This window comes from Mus pahari, chromosome 8 (genome assembly GCF_900095145.1).
Source record: "Mus pahari chromosome 8, PAHARI_EIJ_v1.1, whole genome shotgun sequence".
Lineage (NCBI taxonomy): Eukaryota > Metazoa > Chordata > Mammalia > Rodentia > Muridae > Mus > Mus pahari.
This window is the reverse complement of record NC_034597.1, coordinates 32049469-32070177: the sequence shown is the minus strand read 5'-3', so window position 1 is coordinate 32070177 and position 20709 is coordinate 32049469. Positions and strand designations below refer to the sequence as shown.

The 20709-nt window shown below is 44.3% G+C and overlaps 1 protein-coding gene across 2 annotated transcripts; it reads right to left on the bottom strand.

Moving 5' to 3' along the window:
* Positions 1–9005: 9005 nt before the first annotated feature.
* On the bottom strand, positions 9006–19845 carry LOC110325889 (pulmonary surfactant-associated protein A). 2 transcript variants are annotated; one of them, XM_021204049.1, is made up of 5 exons: positions 11636–11686; positions 10843–11037; positions 10531–10650; positions 9756–9833; positions 9006–9408 (listed from the first exon to the last, which is right to left on the bottom strand). In XM_021204049.1, exons 2-5 carry the CDS (start codon positions 11012–11014, stop codon positions 9032–9034), a joined length of 747 nt encoding a protein of 248 aa, XP_021059708.1. In that variant the 5' UTR covers positions 11015–11037; positions 11636–11686; the 3' UTR covers positions 9006–9031. The 2 variants fall into 2 exon arrangements, with proteins under 2 accessions (XP_021059708.1, XP_021059709.1); XM_021204050.1 differs by lacking the exon at positions 11636–11686 and adding an exon at positions 19824–19845 and having other exon boundaries at positions 9032–9408; positions 10843–11016.
* Positions 19846–20709: the final 864 nt, after the last annotated feature.

Genomic DNA, 20709 nt, shown 5'->3' with positions numbered 1-20709 from the left:
GTTTCCTAGTCATCGCCATCTTCTTCTTCTTCTTCTTCTTCTTCTTCTTCTTCTTCTTCTTCTTCTTCTTCTTCTTCTTCTTCTTCTTCTTCTTCCTCTTCCTCTTCCTCTTCCTCCTCCTCCTCCTCTTGNTCCTCCTCCTCTTGCTCCTCCTCCTCTTCTTTCTTCTTAGTAACCCATCAAGTCTAATTTGTGCTGAGAGTGGGACTATCCACTGGAGTATAATCTCCTACCAAGAGACATATTCCTTTTTTTTAATTAATTTATTTTTTACACTCCATATTCCATTCCCTGCCCTTGTCCCCTGATCTACCCTACGACTGCTCCACACCCCACACCTCGTCCCCAGCCCCCCTTTTCCATGTGGATGTCGCCATCCCCCACTCCACCTGACCTCTAAACTCCCTGAGGCCTCCAGTCTCTTGAGGGTTAGTTGCATCATCTCTGAATGACACAGACCTGGAAATCCTCTACTGTATGTGTGTTGCGGGCCTCCTATTAGCAGGTGTATGCTGTCTGTTTGGTGGTCCAGTGTTTGAGAGATCTCAGGGATCCAGATTAATTGAGATTGCTGGTCATCCTACAGGATCGCCTTTCTCCTCATCTTCTTTCAGCCTTCCCTAATTCAACAACAGGGATCAGCTGCTTCTGCCCATTGTTTGGGTGCAAATATCTACATCTGTCTCTTTCAGCTGCTTGTTAGGTCTTTCGGAGGGCAGGCATGATAGGTCCCTTTTTGTGAGGACTCCATAGCCTCAGTAATAGTGTCAAGCCTTGGGACCTCCCCTTGAGCTGGATCCCACTTTGGCCCTGTCACTGGACCTTCTTTTCCTCAGGCTCCTCTCCATTTCTGTTACTGTAATTCTTTCAGACAGGAACAATTATGGGTCAGAGATATGACTGTGGGATGGCAACCCCGTCCCTCACTTGATGCCCTGTCTTCCTGCTGGAGGTGGGCTGGATAAATTCCCTCTCCCTTCTGTCAGGCATTTCATCAAAGGTTCCTCCTTTTGATTCCTGAGAATCTCTCACCTCCCAGGTCTCTGGTGCACTCTGGAGGGTTCTCCCAACCTCCTATTCCCTGAGGTTGCCTGTTTTCATTCTTTCTGCTGGCTCCCAGGGCTTCAGTCCTTTTCCCTCACCCAATACCAGATCAGGTTCCCCTCTCCCCACCACCACCACCCCCTGTCCCTCCCACCCCACTTGTGATTGCTTTTTTCTCCCTCCCAAGTGAGACTGAGGCGTCCTCACTTGGGCACTTCAGCTTGTTGACCTTTTTGAGTTCTGTGGACTGTATCTTGGGTATTCTGTACTTTTTGTTTGTTTGTTTTTTGGCTAATATCCACTTACTAGTGAGTACACAACATGCATGTCCTTTTGGGTCTGAGTTACCTCACTCAGGATGATATTTTCTGGTTCCATCCATTTGCCTGCAAAACTCAGTATGTCCTTGTTCTTAATAGCTGAGTAGTATTCCATTGTGTAAATGAACCACATTTTCTGTATCCATTCTTCTGTTATGGGACATCTAGGTTGTTTCCAGCTTCTGGCTATCACAAATAAGGCCAAGATCCATATTCTTAAAGAAAACTGATTATTCTTTCCCAGAAAGACAAATTATCAATAGTTCTTCAGTTAGAAATAAGATCTCATAACCTATTGAGGTTTGGTCCATTGCTATGTATTGTAATGCTAAATACTGGCCCCCAAGGTCTAGTTGCCCTGTGGGATGAAGAGATCTTCATGTACACCAAGTGATGCTATGTAACATTGTTATCCTTGATTGGTCAATAAAAATACCTACAGCCTATAGCTAGGCAAAAGAGAGGTAGGCAGAGCTTTGTTTCCTGAGCTTGGAGTCTGAGGCAGAGACCATGAGCAGAGAGAGGAGAGGAGAATAAGGAAGAAGACACCATCAGGTAGGTGAATCATGAAAACATGGCCATGATGGCCAGCCAATTGGAGTAAGAGCAGCCAAAGCATAACATGGCAAGGGATACCTTGGGGTTATTGACAGGGAAGTAGACAAAATAGCATAGAGAGTTGATAGCTGCCCAGCTTTAGTGCCGTTAAAGCTTATTATAAATATAAAGGTTTGTGTCATTTATTTGGGAACTGAATGATCTAAGTTGGGATAGAAACCACCACTAGATATTTACCACGACACCCAGCCTTTGGTTCTTAACTAGATGTACAGCACCACATATGTGTTTCCTCCTATGAAGCAGACCTTAAATATCATCAAAAAGAGGTTGGTTGTCCCAATAACATTCATGCTGTTATTGTACTCATGGGCATATATTTCTACTCCAGTCACTACTGTGGTTCCCAGAGTTTACATCCAGTTAAGATTGTTAATGATTTCCTCCCATTCCCAGAACCCTACCTAGGACCTTGTGGTACTCTGAAAGCTAGCCATCATTGAGAACGCTTTCTGGTCAATACCAAATTGATTTATCCATGTCCTCTGGCCACTGGGTGAGGTGTCATCAGCAAACAGGATCTTATTATCAAGTTCTGGTGGGCAGGCAAGAGCAATAGCAATAGCCTGCGTCAATTTAGGAAACTCTAGGGCAACTGTGACCAACAACTTGAAGGGAAGTATCCCACATCTGGCATTGGGCTTTTTATCTGGAAACCTATGGCTTGTGTTTTCTGAGATGAGCATTACCTGCTGTATAGGATAAGTTCAATGAAATTCTCTTATGTGAATATGTGTGTGTGTGTTGTGTGTTGTGTGTATACACATATATGTACATGCGTGTGTATATATGTGTGTATATATATATATATATATATATATATATATATATATATATGAAGCTTATAAAGTAGTAAGGTTCCATAAGAATTTTTTCAAACACACTTCATATTAGCTTTCTCTCCTCCTCACATCCTTTCCTCCTGATACCAACAAAGAAGCTTCCTCCTTTCAAGGAGGAAGAGAAATCTTAAAGAATATGTGTGTATATATGTATGTATCTTAGCTAGGGTTTCTATTGCTGTGAAGAGACACCATGACCACAGCAACTCTTATGGGAAACATTTTATTAAGGCTCTCTGACAGTTCAGAGGTTTAGTTCATTATCATGGTGAGAAGCATGATGGCACACAAGCAGACATGGTGCTGTAAAATGAGCCGGGAGTTCCACATCTGGATCAGCAAAGAGCAGGCGGAGAGTTGAACACTGGGCCTGAATAGAGCACCTGAAACCTCAAAGACCACCCCTAGTGACACATTTCCTCCAAAAAGGCCACACCTCCAAATAGAGCCAGTCCCTATGAGCCTATGGGGCCATTTTCATTCAAACCATCACAGTATGTATGTATGTATGTATGTATGTATACATGTATGCATTATGTTTTCATGTATATATGTAGAAATACAAATACAAAATGGCATAATTTGAAAAATCATGACTAGAGCCTAGCAGCACACTATAGTATGGCCTCCGGGATTTGACTTCCTGCTTTCACTAGTCTACAAATTGGCTGTGTGAGAACTGGTGACCGTTTTTGACCCTTATGTACCTCAGTATTCTATTTTATGTTTTTGTACTGGTGGTGCTGGTGATGGTTTTGCATTTCTCTCTCTCTCTCTCTCTCTCTCTCTCTCTCTCTCTCTCTCTCTCTCTCTCTTGGGTTTTTTGAGACACAGTTTCTCTGTTACCCTGGCTGTCTTGGAAGTCTCTCTGCAGATGATGTTGGCTTTGAACTTAGATATCCACCTGCCTCTGCCTCCCAAGTGCTGGGATTAAAGGCATTGAGCCACCACCACCCAGCTAATATTCTAATTTATAATTGAAAAGAATAATAGTATCTAGATTAAGTCCCTGGCACAGAGTAAAGGTCATGAGAATAATAACTACCAGACTGATAGTCATTTTCCCTCCCTTAGTGACAAAGACAGGCCAGATTAGACCAGATTAAAAGAAGTTAAAAGGTTTATTAGGGGGTAGCTCCCAGGTTGGTTCACCAATCTCACATCTGAGCTAAAGCAAGAGGGATTTATAAAGCTTAGGTGAAGAGTGATGATAAGCCATCTAGGAGCTGGGATTGTGTGCACACAGGGTCAAAAACTGAGCCCCTGGGTGGACACTCTCGGGTGGGTTGGAAGAAATGGGGAGACAAGGAGAGATGACATGTTAGCTTGGAGTTTTCTCCAAGAGATCAGGGGAGTTTTCTTGGTGTGGGCAGGGTTGTGAAAAGGAAGACAGATAGAGTTTCACAGCTTGAACAGGAGATGAACAGGGGTTCCAGCTGAACACAGGGCATGTATGATACGATGTACAAATTCAAAAATGGCTCAGCTCTTTTAAAAAAACCTCCAATATAATACATTAAGTTAATACACATAAAGCTTTGCTAAAAGTCTCAATTCAGATGTGTACAAGCTTCACACTTGACGCTTACTCCGCTCTGAATACTAGTACATGGTTTCAAATTCTATACATACTCTCCTCAAAGACCCCATGTAATTCCAGATTCCTGGGTTTGGTTTAAAACACACCCCCAGATGAGTGTGTCCCTGGCTTTGCAGTCAAGATTTCTTATTTTATGTTCAATTCATCACTGCAACCAAAAAGTGGTGACAGGGTTTGAAGCGGATGCTTCTTAAAGTAAAGGGTAAGTTGTGGCCCACTGTTCGCATGTGTGACTGTTATTATTGGCATTAAAATTAGTTTGGAGATGATGTCCCTGACAACCCTAAGAAGTTAGACTCATTTACCATAATCAATAAGCCAAGTAACAGAGCCAAATTAATAGTTAAAACCAGACAAGGGGACTTATTCAATGTAGTCATACTATGAATAAGGACAAAGAGATCCAGTGATCCTTAAATCTATTTTCTGAGTCCAGGCATGGGATTAAAGTTTAAGGCAGCCAGAATTACAATAGCCAAGCACTCCTAGTCAAGGTGTGGTCCCACTCATCTTTAATCCGAAACCGTCTTGAATCTAGTCTCTTCCATATGGTCGTGTAAAGACTTGTCAAATATTTCTGAAATTCCTCGTGGAGAAGCAAATCTCCCTCCTCTGGCTGCCATTGGGCGTCACCCATTTCCTTCTCCCAACATGAGATGCCTGGAGGAAATTCTAATCCCCGGGGATACTTTGTTTCATTGTCTGATAGCCAAGAGGGTAACGCAAGAGTCTGTCTAGGATCTCCTCACTCCTAGGCTTCCATGCTGGTGGTTTAAAGTTGTAGACATGGGTGTTACTTTAGTTTACATGAATACAGGGAATTCCTAGCCAGCGAGGATACTGTTGCTTCCCAGAGCACACTGACTGGTTGTGTGTGTTTGTTCAGTGGCTGCTGACAGTTCCTCTTGGGAAATAGTTCCTTTGGACAAAGACTCTGTGAGAGCCTCCCACCCAAGAATAGCATCAGTTTTGTGTGTGTGTGTGTGTGTGTGTGTGTGTGTGTGTCCACAGTGTCTTGCAACTGAGGTCTTGTGTTTTAGGGAGCAACTGCTCATGTGAAGTGAATAAATGACATGATGTTTCTGCGACTTGGCATTCACACAGCCCATAAGAAGGTTTCCATGAGTAGTGAGATGGGACCACACTGTCCGAGCATTGTGCAGCTCACAGTTCCCTCCATTCTTCTCTTTTATTTTTTGATGTCTGATGCTAAGTAGTTTTTGTTTATCTACTTTTTTGAGATTATAATATAATTACAATATTTCTCCTTTTCCCTTCTTCCCTCCAATCATTCCCATATACCCCTCCCTGCTCTTCAAATTCATGGCCTCCTTTTTCACTAATTATTATTATATTCCTAAATATAATATAATGTTACTTGCATGTATGTTTCAGGAATGACCTTTGGCACTGGACGACCAATTGATGTGCTTGTCTCTGAGGAAGATTGTGTCTCCCACTTCCAGCTTGCCTCAGTTGCCCATAGTTCTTTGTGTAGGGTTGTGACCTCTCATTTCTTTTTTTCCTTAAACCGGAAACGGGATTGGTAACCCTCCTAATGAATAGCCTCCTCTCTCCAGGTCCAGTGTTGGCAATTCTGGGGTCCTTCTTTAGACTCAGTATTTCTTAGTCTCAGCTGAGCACTGGATGCCAACACCCAGGACTGGGAACTGTCTCCACCCACTCTTCACCTTCTCTTTGCTAGTAGCCCAAAGAAAACACCAGAGAAACTGGACAATGTTCAACATGCACATTGTTGACTAAACAAACAAATGTGCCTTGGAGGACCAGGGCTAGAGCTAGAAGCTACCTAGTACTCGGCAGCCTACATTTTATCCCCAGCCATGCAAAAACAACTGAAAATAAATCTTAGAAGACTAAGAAAAAGGAGAAGGTTCACTACCCTGGTCCGAGGCATCTCTTAGAAACCTAAAACATGCAATTTTTAAAAATACGAAATGTATTTTACTATGACACTTTCATACATGCATTATTTATAAATTGCTATGTGTTCATTTCTTGTTTTCTTTCCCATCTCCCACTGCTCCCTCCCTTCCACTAAATCCCCTATTTGATTTCTTGTCTCTCTCTCTCTCTCTCTCTCTCTCTCTGTGTGTGTGTGTGTGTGTGTGTGTGTGTGTGTGTTGGGGTATGTACACAACTGTACAGAGATATTTAAATATAGTTTTTACACAAAAGAAAAAATAGGACAGTTTTCTGAGTCTAGCTTAATTCACCCAGTATGTTGATGTACAGTCCTGCAGTTTTCCTGAAGATAATTCTGTTGCTCTTTATGATAGAATACAACTCAATTTTGGACATATGCTCTGCTTTCTTTGTCTGCTCATCTGTTGATGAACACCTAGGCTGATTTCATAATTTAGCTTTGTGAATATTGACACACTATGTAGGGATATACAGTTATTGCTGTATTATATGAATTCAGAACCCTTCAGGAAAGATGTGACAATGAATTTCCACTGGTGAAATATTAGAAATTCTCCTATGACACATTAGAAGAACATGTGTGTGTGTGTGTGTGTGTGTGTGTGTGTGTGTGCATGAAGTTGAGAGGTGGATGTGTAGTGGGAGATTGAGAGGTGTTAGAAAAGTGAGGATAGGTGTGATTATATGTCATTATATACATATGAAATTCTTAAATTTTTGTATATATACATATATATGCATGTGTGTGTGTGTGTGTGTGCGTGCGCGCGCGCGCGCGCGCAGGAAAAAACACCATCATGTATAAATGCAATAATATATGGATCATTGAAAGTATTAAGGGAAAAATAAGAATCCAAAAAGATGGTTGAGTATAAAATCGATTTTTAAAAATCATTCTTTCCCCCAAACCAGCAGTAGATCAATAAAAATGTTTTCAAAAACAATGTAGTTACAATAAAAAGTAATGTCATAAAAAAATTAGACCTAAGAGGAAATGGGGCAATGTCAACTTTTAAAGCTTTAGGCTGTTGATCTATAAAACTGAGAATATGTGTCTTTTTCTTGCTCTTTTGATCTCGGCAAACCCTCAACAGCTTATATGTTGAGTCCTCAGCACCCAGATAGAAAGGTCAGCTTGGCAATTAACATTCATGCAAGTGTAAGTAGCAGTTCTCCACCTGGCTGTTCCTGGGCTTCCTTTTGTCCAAGAAAAGATGGAAATAAGGGAAGAGTATCAGATGCGCGGAGCACAGGAGACTTCTAGAGATAAGATGTATAGTTGACTGTCCCCTCAAGGCATAGTTACACCCCTATGGATACCTGGAGTGTGGGTCATGGTTGCATTCTACATAGCTATTGTGGATCCCAGAATTCATTCCATGCATTTGAGAGTAGGATGGCTCATAGAAACCTGTGCCTTGAATCCCACCTCCAGCCATGGCACAGTAGATACCATCCCAGTGGCTGAGGAGGGGTGAAAAGAGGATGACATTCCTCAACATGAAGCATATGGTCACAGATCTGGAGTTACCTTGACCCCAGCTATCAGCACGAACGTCATGTTCTTCCTAATACCTTTTTAGCTCCCACGCCCCTAATCTGGTTCTGTGGCACATTTAAAGATTAAATGATATCTAAAAACAAATGTTATCTGCGCTTGTCAATGTACTGGGTATGCCGCATGTGATCAGTCTTTGCTGTAGTAACTGTTATAGGTAATGCTTTGGGTAGGTAGAGAAAATGTAATGATTACTTTATTTGCATACCATAGTAAAGGAATAGACTCAAAGAAAAGTTAGCCCAAAGCTTACCGGAAGACAGACTAACACCTGGAATGCAGCTGACTTTAATGGAATAGCTGATTGAGTTCATGAGAGGCGAAAACAGAGGGCAGTTGGTATTAGGAATGCCTCAGTGATGTAAAGTGGACTAAGATTGTGTCTGTCAGCAGGAAAGTGCTTGAGTTAGGGTCTGGGCTAGGAAGGTGATTCTCTCAAAACCCAGGGTGGCTGCTATTAGGTCAAGAGGTCAAGTTGGCACATCCAGACCCAAGGAAGAGGCCATACGTGCCAACCAGGGAGGCTATGTTTCCCCAGTACTGTGCTATGCTCCTACCTGGTTCTCTGGCTTCTTAGACACCATGTTTGCCTTAGGAGCAGGTATACTGAGGACACTCAATGTGGCCTACATCCATATACTAGATATTTCCCAGAAATCCCCTATGGCTATCTTTTATATTTAACCTGGACTTTTAAATCTTGGGACCATGTGCTGCAGAAGAAGGGTTGAAGGGTCCAGGAGCAGGCACTTTCTGTGTAATGTAGAGGATCCTTCCACGGCCACCATTTATAAATGAAGACTGGACAAAGTGAGGAAAAAGGACGTCTCTATCCATCTCATGGTGAAAGCCAAGGTTGACAGTGGCTGCCTTGAGTTGAATGCTCAGATGGGACTCTAGGGGGACACTCAGGATTACTAATGAATATGGAGAAGAGTTTAGGGGTCATGTAGGAGATGAGGTAACTAAGGATGCTTATAAGTCTGATGGCCACAAGTACATTTTCTTGAAAGGTATTTGCAGGGTCTTACAGACCAGATGGATCATCAAGACAGAGGCTTAAAGACAGTGTAAGCTTTTATCTATTCATCTAATTGCTTGATCAAAATTCACAAATGGCCAGCCGGTACTGCAGGCAGCCCTTATCATTCCATTTCCCATCTGTATACATTTCTACACATTTCTCTTTGCCCCGACCCCTGGGCTCTCCTGGGTACCAGTTAGTATAGTTCACAGAAGTCCCATCCAGGTAGTGGAAGTCTCCAGGAGTCTGGTCTTCAATCACACCTAAGTAGGCATAGGTGTTGTACTTCTTTGTAATGTTTGCGATGGCCTCGTTCTCCTCAGGATTCCTCGGGGCAGCAATGTGGCCACCGGCTCTGGTACATATCTCTCTAATGGTATCAAAGTTGACTGACTGCCCATTGGTGGAAAAGACTTTATCCCCCACTGACAGCATGGATCCTTGCAAGCTGAGGACTAAGCAAAGGAGTCTGGGTTAGGCCATGGACCCCTCTTTCTCCATCTACGCCACTGCCCTTAAGCTTTCTCCTCACAATCTCTCCATCTCTGCCTTTCTCGGTGTTTTCCCTTCCTTTTCCAGGCCCAGTTTTAAAATCCATCTCTCTGTTCTCATTCACCTAACAATTACTTGTTGCTAGCATCTATACTTTCATGCTTTCCAGTAACACCAGAAGTAAATCCTTTCTCCAAGCTCCATGTCCACACTCATTTGCTAGCCATTTATGGTCTGGATCCTGGCACTGACTAGTATAGGGGAGCACTGAGAGGTGTGTGCTTGGTGAGACCCCAAGCAGTCCCCTTACCTCCAAGTGTTTGCAGAATCTGATGTTTGATCTCATAGAGTTCGGTCTGAAGCTCCTCATCCAGGTAAGCTGGAAACCCTGTAGAGACCACACACATCCAGGATGGGGACAATCCAGCAAAGAGCTCTCCTTGCTACTAGACAGGTATTCTGCCAGCTGCAAGGCTGGAGTTCTGACATTTAATGCCATACTTAGAGCCCACACACCAGTTTCAAGGGCCCAGAAGCAGAGCTACTGTACTCATACACTCCCATCTCTTAATGTAGCTTGGACCTGCTCAGCTTTCCTGCTCTACTCTTCTGTATCCTTCGACTGGCCCTTCATGTCCATATATGTGTTTTTCTGGCTTATGAAAAGGACCCCCTCCCACATACTCTACCAAGATCAACAGTGATGACCTGTGAACTCTCCAGATAGGCCACTGTACTTATTCATACCCTGGAACTTCTGTCAGCATGTGGGACTCCTGATTACACTGTCTGCCTGGATTCCAGGTCCATATAGCCCTGTCTACTTTTTAGGATGTCCTCACAGCCTCAGCCCTGAGAAGGAACCCTAGGCTTCCCAATGCTAATCCTGTTCCCCTACAGGACAATATGTGTCTCTCAATCAGTAGCCATGATGCTTGTCAATCTCTGAAATCAGTTATTCAAACTCGTGTGGTTTTTCTCTTGAAATTCATACTTTCTTACTTAGGCTTAGCATTGTGTCTTGAACCCTTCCTTCCATCCCTCATGTGACATCACTACTTTCTACTGACACTGGTCCTGCTCACCTGGAAGGCCCCTTTCTCCAGGCTCTCCCTTGTCTCCATGTTCTCCAGGTGCACCAGGAGCTCCAGGCAGCCCATCGCGCCCAGGAAGACCTGGCATTCCTCCAGGAGGGCCCATGGGACCTACGGAGTGAAGAGAACACAGATATACGGACCTCCACTAGCATGTGGGCGACTCTCTTGTCCATCCACAGGAACTGTGAAGACACATGCTCCAGCCTGAGGACTCCAGAAAAGTCCCTTCAGCTAGACAGATGGTCACCCAGAAAACAGGACCCTGTCCCTGAGGTAAGGACGGGTTCTCCCATACAGTACCTGGAGGTCCAGGGTCTCCTTTGACACCATCTCTCCCATCTCTGCCAGGCAGACCATGGTTTCCAGGAGTGCCAGGGATCCCAGGGCTTCCGGCACAAACTTCTGTCCCATTGCACTTGATACCAGCAACAACAGTCAAGAAGAGGGTGAAGGCCAAAGAACCTAGTGACATGGCTACCGTACCAGTGGCTTCTCCTGCAGGACGGAAGGACCACCAGCCAATCTGTAGCATTAGCATAGCTCTCCTTTGAGTCCCATTCCTGCTACACTTTGCAGGACCCAGGAACACAGAAGAACATGACAGGCAGGTACAACCAAGAATACTAAGAAGACCTAAACTATCCCCAGTCAGAAATCCCCAGCATCATCTGGCGTCTTATCCAATCACACTGCAGGCCTCCAACTTCAGATCCCTGAATAGAGGAGGAGAGCTCAGGTGAGTCTGAGGCCTGAGTCCTCAGGAGATTCTTATCTGGTATAACTTTGCTGTGTCACCCCAGGAAACTCACTGTACTTCTCTGACCTTAACTAATCCTGCTGTGCTCTGTAGACAATTTTAATAGGGTTGCCTATTAGGAGATGTGCAGCCAAGTTACTCTACCTGTCCCTCGATATTTTAAGTTATTCTGTTTTGGGTTCTCAGATAAACAGAAATGAAAAGGGTTCATAGTCCTGCTAAACTGTCAGTCATAAGCAGTACCTTTCTGCCCAGTCAGCCCTCAGTTAATGTGTGGCTCTTACTGCCAGAAACCCATACACCAGTGGATACCCAGGGACTGGTGGCTAAGCTCACCCGTACACAGAGCCTGCAAACTGTGTGGATGTCTGCCTCCAAGTCAGAGTGGACAAGTGGACAGCATCCTTTATAGACATGTGAGCTGACAGCTTTCCCCACCCTCAGAGCCCCTATCACAAAGGAGGGCTGGGCAGGAAGCAGCCATCTTGTGTACACAGCTCAGGTTCCTCCAGAGCACTTAACAAGAAGAGCACTTAGAACCCTTGAGGGGAGCACAGAACCACAAAAGGAAAACTCCCAGGTGTGTGGGAAGGGAATCTCTCTTGTCAAGGTCACCTTCTATTCTAAATTAACACTTGTGGCCAGCAGCACACAAAATGAAAGCCTTTCCGAGGTTCTGGTGAAGATCCACTGCCATTCAGAAAAGAAAGCAAAACACCAGAACAACGGAAGCTATAGCTCAGCTACTCTGTTACCGATGGCCATGGGAAAGAAGCAGAAAGGAGATAATAACGTTGAAAATGGATAAAAATAGTGGGAATAGGAAGAAGAAGATTAAATGAAGGGGGATCAGGGAAAAGAAAAACTGAAGAAGCAAGATTAAATAAAAAAGCATGGGGACCGCACCCCCACCCTGACACATATACAGCAGAGGACTGCTTGGTCTGGCCTCAGTGAGAGAAGACATGTCTCTCCCTTAAGAGACACGAGGCCCCAGGGAATGGGGATGCCTGGCGAGAGGAGGGGGTGACAAGGAGGGGAGGGACATCCTCTAGGTACAGGCAGGAGAAGGAATGGGGTGAGAAACTGTGGGAGGGTGGACCAGGAGGAGGGTAACAACTGGACTTTAAAAAAAAAGTTATAATAATAACAGGAATAATAATAATAATAATAATAATAATAATAATAATAATAATAATAAAGCAGTGGGGGACAACGAGGAGGAGAAAAGAGGAAGAAAACAGCAAAATCACACACAAAAAATCTGTTTACAAAATGAAAACACACAAAATCCAATAAAGGTTCAAAAGAGGAACGGAAGAATTAAAAAATATTTTTCAGAATAAAATTAAGTATGAAACTGGGCCCAAAGAGCTGGTTCAGTGAGTAAAGCACTTGCCATGCAAGTGTGAGGGCCTGAGGTCGCGTCCCCAGGACAACATGAAGCAGGCACCTTGTGCCCCAGCTGTCCTCTGTCCAGACAGGAAGTGGACACAGGAGAACCCCCTGAATCTCCTGTCACCAAGTCTGCAGAGCTCAGTGGCAATGCAGACCCCACGTGAAACAAGGTGGGCTGTGAGGACTGACACTCAAGGTTGTCCTCTGGCTTTTGTACCTGTGCAGGGCCACAGGCGTGTCCGTATTCACACAAACATGCAAGGAAGATATACAAACTGACACATCCAAAGGGATCCAACCCCACTGTCAACCAGGGAACTACAAACCAACACTCTAATAGGATGCCGCTATCTGGCCACTCAGATGGCTACAACTAACAAGCAGAAGGAAGAGCCACAAGTGCTGAGCACACAAAGAAAGACCTGGAACGCTTGAATGTCGCTGGTTGAATGGGAAATAGTACAGTGATTTTGGAAGACAGTGTGGAAGCTCCTCAAAACATGAAACAAAGAAGTATTCTTATGTTGTGATTCAATTCCTAGCTGCATACCTAAAAATAATTGGAAATGGGTATTCCAAAGTTTGTACACAGCTGTTCATATCGAAATTTAAGAACAGCCCAGCCGGGCGTGGTGGCGCACGCCTTTAATCTCAAGAGGCAGAGGCATGCAGATTTCTGAGTTCAAGGCCAGCATGGTCTACAAAGTGAGTTCCAGGATAGCCAGGGCTACGCAGAGAAACCCTGTCTCGAAAAACCAAAAAAAAGAAGAAGAAAAAGAACAGCCCAAATGTTTATTATTGACTCAGTGGTGAGCAAACAAAATGTGGAAACCGCATTATTTACCCGTAGAAAAGGACAGAAATAAACTTTGAGAGCATTTTGCTAAATAACAGGTACAAAAAGCAGTTTATCGAATTATTCTAGATATATTAAATACCCAGTGTAGGCAAGCCATCCAGACAGAAAGTAAATAGTCACCACTAACAGACAAGGGAGGGAGAAGTTGAGAGTGACTGCTTAATACAGTGCTTCTTTGGGGGAATGATAAAAATATTCTGGAATTGGATAATGGTAGTGATAAAACATGTAAGGCCATTGGCTTACATGCTTTTGAATGATGGAATTTATAAAATGTATATTAATTCATTTTTTTTGTTGTTTTCTATAACAAAATGTGTGATTCCCAGACAACGCATTTAAAAAGGCAGCTATTTATCTTAGCAAGATCTTATGTATTGTGGCAAATCCTGGACTACAAAATAAAACCCTGTCTCAAAAAGCAAGCAATCATGGAGCTGGAGACAGCTCAGAAGTTTAAGAACAGAGTGGCTGCTCTTCCAGAGGATCCAGGTTCAATTCCCAGCACCCTCATGGCAGCTCACCACATCTGTAATGTTCAGTTCCAGAAGATCTGCTACCCTAACACAGGCATACATGCAGGCAAAACATCAATGCAAATTTTAAAAGTACATATCAATAAATAAAAAGCAAGCAAGCAAAACACAAGAAAATCAAGAAGAAGGAAGACCGATGCATGGATACTTCATTCCTCCTTAGAATAGGGAAAAAAATACCCATGAAAGGAGTTACAGAGACAAAGTTTGCAGCTAAGACGAAATGATGGACCATCCAGAGACTGCCCCACCCAGAGATCCATCCCATCATCAGCCACCGAACCCAGACACTATTGCACATGCCAGCAAGATTTTCCTGAAGGGACCCTGATGTAGCTGTCTCATATGAGGCTATGCCAGTGCCTGGCAAACACAGAAGTGGATGTTCACAGTCATCTTTTGGATGGAACACAGAGACCCCAATGGAGGAGCTAGAGAAAGTACCCAAGGAGCTGAAGGGGGCTGCAACCCTGTAGGTGGAACAACAATCTGAACTAATCAGTACTCCCAGAGCTCGTGTCTCTAGCTGCATATGTAGCAGAAGATGGCCTATTCAGCCATCATTGGTAAGAGAGGCCTCTTGGTCTTGCAAACTTTATATGCCCCAGTACAGGGGAATGCCAGGGCCAAGAAGTGGGAGTGGGTGGGGAGGGGGGTAGGGGCAGGGGGAGGGTATAGGGAACTTTCGGGATAGCATTTGAAATGTAAATAAAAAAATATCTTAATCCCAGCACTTGGGAGGCAGAGGCAGGCAGATTTCTGAGTTCGAGGCCAGCCTGGTCTACAGAGTTCCAGGACAGCCAGGACTACACAGAGAAACCCTGTTTCGAAAAAACCAAAAAATAAAAAATAAAAAATAAATCTAATAAAAAAAGTTGAAAAAAAAGCAAGCAAACGAACAAAGAACCCACAAACAAAAAGTTTACTTGCCAGCAACTTACTTAAGTGTCAATGGACTAAATATTTCTGAAGGAGATGAACCAGGTGGCATAGGCCTATATCACCAACAATCTAGGAGTCTGAGGCAGGAGGATTGCAAGCTCAAAGCTTGCCTGGGTTACAGAATGAGTTCAAAGCCAGCCTAGACAACGTAGGAAGAGACTATATGGAAAAACAAAACAAAACAAAACTGAAGACTGTGAAGAGTGAGGCTGAGGGTACAGGCCTGTGGTAGAGCACCATGACCACCTCCAGAGAAAGCAAGAACCCAGACCCAGCAGGGAGCTTTTATGTCCTTTGATGCTCTTCCCAGGAGTACCAGAGTGGCACTGTTTACACCACAGGGTCCCAGCCAGGCTCAGGGTGACTGTGGTTCTGGTGGACAAGACAGTGCTGTACAGAGATTATAAAGTTCAAGGATGCCACAGCATATGCCACGATGGGGACATGGGCTGGTACCCTTAAGCCAAAAGACTTCTGGAGCCCCCCAAAGAGGGTTGTTTACTAAGCCTGTGGCTCTCCTCTACTTCAGACCCTAAAATAATTGTTCTAAGATCAATGGAGCCTGGTGCCAGCCACTACTTCTTAGCCATCCTCCTCCATTAGCACCAGGCCTTTGTACCAAAATGTAGGCCAGAGGGAAGTCAGGGAACACACACTTGCAGAATTCACCTTTACACTTAACTGAGCTCTGTTACTTGTTGACCATAGTAACATTGCAACAGGCTTTAGTGACTACATTTGCAAAATAAATTATTGCATTTGTAAATTAGCTCTTAGCAAATCGTTGCTGCAGGCGTTGCACAGAATAGCATTTTTATGTTTGGTCCCACTCTAATAAAGGACTCTCTCAACAAAGGAGGAAAACGAAGCATTATATTGGACAGGAGGGTTCTGGGACACAGGAACAGTAAGGCCTCCAAGAGCCCTGGGTGGATGGATAGGGACAGGGCCTCATCCTCTCTCTTAGAATGAGCAGAACGTTCAAGAGGCCTTTTCCATGGGTGTTGTGTGGGTCAGCTCTGCCCTCTGCTGGTTGCATGAAAAATGTAGCCAACTAGATGGCTATACAGAAAAAAAACGTTTAACAGAATATGCCCTCCTCTTCGGGTTCCACATTTACATTTACAGAACGCTGCTTTGACTCAGGAGGCCTGACAGGACAGGAGGTGGGGTTACTTTGCTGTCTAATGAATTCCTTTCCTGCTTCTGCTATTCTCTTGAACTGGTCTAAGAGACCAAATCTTTGTTCTTGTGTGTCTCCCTTTGGTGCCCTTCTGGCAGATCGGTGCTGTGGACCTGAAGAAACCAAATGGGAACCATTATCCACTCTGGCGTGCCTGAGACTGGGTGGTACTGGGTGGACCCTTCACGTCGTCTACACCCATCTCTCAGCTGCCTCCCAACAGGAGCTGTCTTTATTCCCTGTAATATCTGAGGAAACTGAGTCTCAGTGTATGCTACATTCTCTCCAGTAGTGACAAGTGCAACAGGCCCCCAAAACCTGGGCGCTGTCCCGAGGCAAAAAGTTCAAGGAAACTCAGTCTCCTCGAATGGTGGCATTTTGTGTAACGAATGCTCCAATGTCCTTGCTTTAGTGGGAAAACAGATCCATGTGCTTTCCCTTAATACATAGCCATGTTAGATCCTAGACAGTCAGTCCTTGAGCTGACCTTGGGTCTAGGCAGCTAGTCACTGCCCTACATAGGAATTTACCATTCTCTAGGAAGAAGGAAGTTTGTGATCTAAAGAGGAACCAGGGTAGGTACTTAGCTGAGTTACACCCATATGCAAGCGTTATAATGACCTAGGAGGAAGGTGGACTATAGGAACTATGGCAAGGGCATGAAGCCCTTGCACCACCACCCCCACCCCTCCCACTCGCTACTGACTTTAAGCTGACTTTAGGTGGAGCTGTTTTTGATCCCAGCTGTTAACATTGAATGTTATCCCAGTTGGTTCCTGCCAGCCCTTCCAGGTTTGCATTCCTCTGTTTCGTGTAACTTCCCTATTTTCTTCTGTATAAATAGTCTGATGCTCAATTTGACAATTCGCATTCAGATACCACACTCCCTTGTGTCCATGTCTGTTTGACACCCCACATTCTCCGAATCCTCGCTCACCTGCAACCAGAGACCCGTACCCCGTAGATCAGGGACCCAAGAAAGACCGTCTGTGGCAAGTATATATAGTTGTGTGACTTTCCAGAGAGGATACAGCCTGCAAGTTGAGAAGCCTGGATCAGAGCTCATCTTGCTGGGCCTCTGAGGCTTTATATGGGTTTTCCTGAAGACTCCCGTGCAGGTTCTGTTCACAATAACCAAAGCTGTGAGCCAGGGTTAGAGTGGCCATTCAACCTACAGGGTGGATCTGGCCTCATCTCCCAAGACCGTGGACCATATCACACCGAAGCTCTGTCCATGGTGCACACAGCCCTGACGTGCTTAACGTTGGTTCAGCCAAGCTACTGGGTACAACTGGACTCACTTCCCAGCCTTGGTCCCGAAGTTGTAGATCGCAAACTTGATACAGGCTGCCCCAGAGTCCTCAGCATGTGAACTTACGTAAGGATGGTAGTTGAGGCAGGCTCTTGTGAACCAGATGCTCTGAAGAGGTGAGGAAGGGCTGCGGAACTCATGAGACTACTTATCTCCTTCCGTGAGCAGCTGAGGTCAGCCCTGCCACACCCAGTATCCTGGTAGCCACAGGGAAATAACCCTGCTGAAGCCAGACCAGCAGGCCTCCCCTGAGCCATTAGTCCATCTACATGGACTTCACAAACTCAACCTAATCCAGTCAGGATTGAGTCAAATTACGGAAGCTACAAAGAGCGTCTTCTCTTCACTGAGCTACCTAAAATCAGGATCTTACAATGTTCTCAAATTTTAAATGTCTCTGGCTGAGCTGTTCCCAGATAGTGATGTCATATTTGGAAAAGATGAGCAGTGTCATATAGCTAAAAACTAATGATTTGTATGTTCTAAAAATCATAATGTGGATGAGTTAAATGGACACAATTTATTAAATACCATGTTTCTAATAATACTGGGATGCAATTTGAGAGAAAATATACTTTCATTTCACTATATTTTTAACTAAAAACATCTATTGATGATTCACAACATGTTTGTGGGAAAGTAAGAAGTTGCATAGAACAGATGTTTGGCCCAGTAATACACACTCTTAGGCCTCACTGAACTCTAAGCAGTATTTCTCATAGCCTTGTCTTCCAGTGATGACCCATCTACTGGGTCTCCTCCTTCCATGCTAGCTGTCCCCTCCCAACATGCTTTGCTTCTTCTATGGTGCTGCTTGTTTGGTTGTTGTTGTTGTTGTTGTTGTTGTTGTTGTTGTTTGTTGGGGGGTGTTTTGTTTTCTCTGTTTGGGTTTTTTGTCATTTTTGTTTTGTATTTGTTTGCTTGTTTATTTTTGGTTTTGTTTTGTCAACTTGACACAAACTAGGGTCATCTAGGGGAGAGGGAAACTCAGTTGGGAAAATGACTCTATCTGGCTGCCTATAGACACGCCTATGGGCATTTCCTTGAAGGCCTATAAGTAAGCCTTTGGGTATTTTCTTGACAAATAATTGCTGTGGGGAGTACCAACCCATGGGGGGGGGTGTCACTCTGGGCTCTCCTGGATTGAATAAGACAGTGGGCTGAGCCAGCCATAAGGAACAAGCCAGTAAGCAGTGTTGCTCCACAGCTTCAGTTCCTTCCTGCAAGTTTCCCGCCCTGACTTCCTTTTATGGTGGACTGAAACTATAAGCTGCAACAAACCTTTTCCTTCCCACATTGCCTTTGGTCATGGTGTTTTATCACGCTGATAGAAAACAAAGGCATCCATGTTTTGCTATGACCTTGACCTTTGAGTGTTCCAAGGCTCAAAAGTATATTCTCTTTCTTACTTTCTTTCTGCGTGTGTCTGTATATGGTGTGCATGTGAATATGCCTGTCCTCATGTGTATGCTCACACGTGGAAACTGACACAAGGAATCTTCCATAAGCACTCTCATCCTTACTTCTTAAGACAGGATCTCTCAGTTGAACCCAGACTTTGTTGGTATTGTCTAGCTAGCCACCTGGCTTTGGGCTATTTCTGCCTCCATCTTCTGAGTGCTGGAATTATAGGTGAGCTGCCACACCCACCTGAAACTAACCTGGGTGATGGGGATCTGAACTCTAATCTTTATGATTGTCACTAGCATAGCAAGCACCTTATCTGTAAAGCCAACTTCCTAGCTTTTCCATCTACTTTTATTGAGAATGTCAAACATGCATGTAATATATTTTGATCAAATCCGTCCATTTTCCTCCCTTTCATTTTCACCCCTATGCTCCACTACAATTTTTTCCAACTTCACATGGGAAATAATACAAAACACTAACAACAACAACAACAACAACAACAAAAATAAAACACAACCCAGAGTCCATTTAGCATGCATGTATGTACATAGATATAGGACCATCTACTAAAGCCTCTCAGGGCTTGTATCCTTGAAGGAAACTGACTTTTCTGTCCCCAGCATCACCAATTGCCAATAGCTCTTTGGTGATTGGTGGACCTTCATGAGCCCCTCTCCTACCCATGCTGGAATTTTGAGCCCTTCACTTTCTTCCTTTTATTAATGGTTTTTCCCTTTTTTCATTCATAAACCTCCATCCTGAAAATAGGCATTCCCAGATGTTTCATGGAGGTCTTGCTGCTCACAGAGGTTCTTGAAGGTCACTTTTCTGTGAAGTTACTATTTCTCGACTTTAAGAACGAGTGGCTGCTCTGAATATAGAACCAACCACTCCCAAGACCTGAGGCCAGATGTCTTTCACTGTTGCCTCTGTCTTCTCCTCTCAGCAACAGGTCTGGGTCTTAGTTAGACACCAGGAAACCCAGGTCACGGGAATAAGAAGCAATATTTCCCTGCCCTCAGCCTGCTTCAAGCATGTGTCCCAAAATTGATGCCTGCCTCAATACCTCCTTCTAGGAAATTGCAAGAGTTCCAGCTCCACACTTGCTTCCACACAGCTCCAGGACTTGACGGCTCCAAGAGGAATTACTAAGAATCTCTACCTTAACGGGACATGATGCAGATATAGTAACCCGCTGACAATACAGGAGTGGGTCCATGAGTGTTAAGTTAGCTCACAGAGGTTGAGGAGGTCCCATAGAGGTCAGGGCTTGGGTAATCCTGAAAACAGCACCCAGCTTATCTGCAGGTAAAAGGGTCAGAAGTGCTTCACAGTGAAACAGCTCAAGTGTTGCAAACAAAACCAAGGATAGCAGGTCTGCAAAGGCCACTTAGGGAAGAAGAGCACTGCGGTACAAGCATGAAAACCTGAGTTCAAATCCTTAGCACTCATCTGAAAGAGCTGCGTATGGCCATGTCCACCCCTGTCTCTCCAGCACGGTGGAGGTCAGGGATGAAGAAGACAGGAGGCTCACTAGGGCTTGGTGGCCACCAGCCTAGCTCTAGTTCAGTGAGAGACTGTCTTAAGGGAGTGTGGCAGATTATAATGGAGCAGGATACCCAGTGTCCCAGTGCCCTCCCTTGGACATACACACACACACACACACACACACACACACACACACCATAAACTGAAAGTACAGTGTCCTTGCTCTTTGAGTTTCTATTCACCATATTATCATCAGGTAGCATTAACAAATAACGGCTTTGT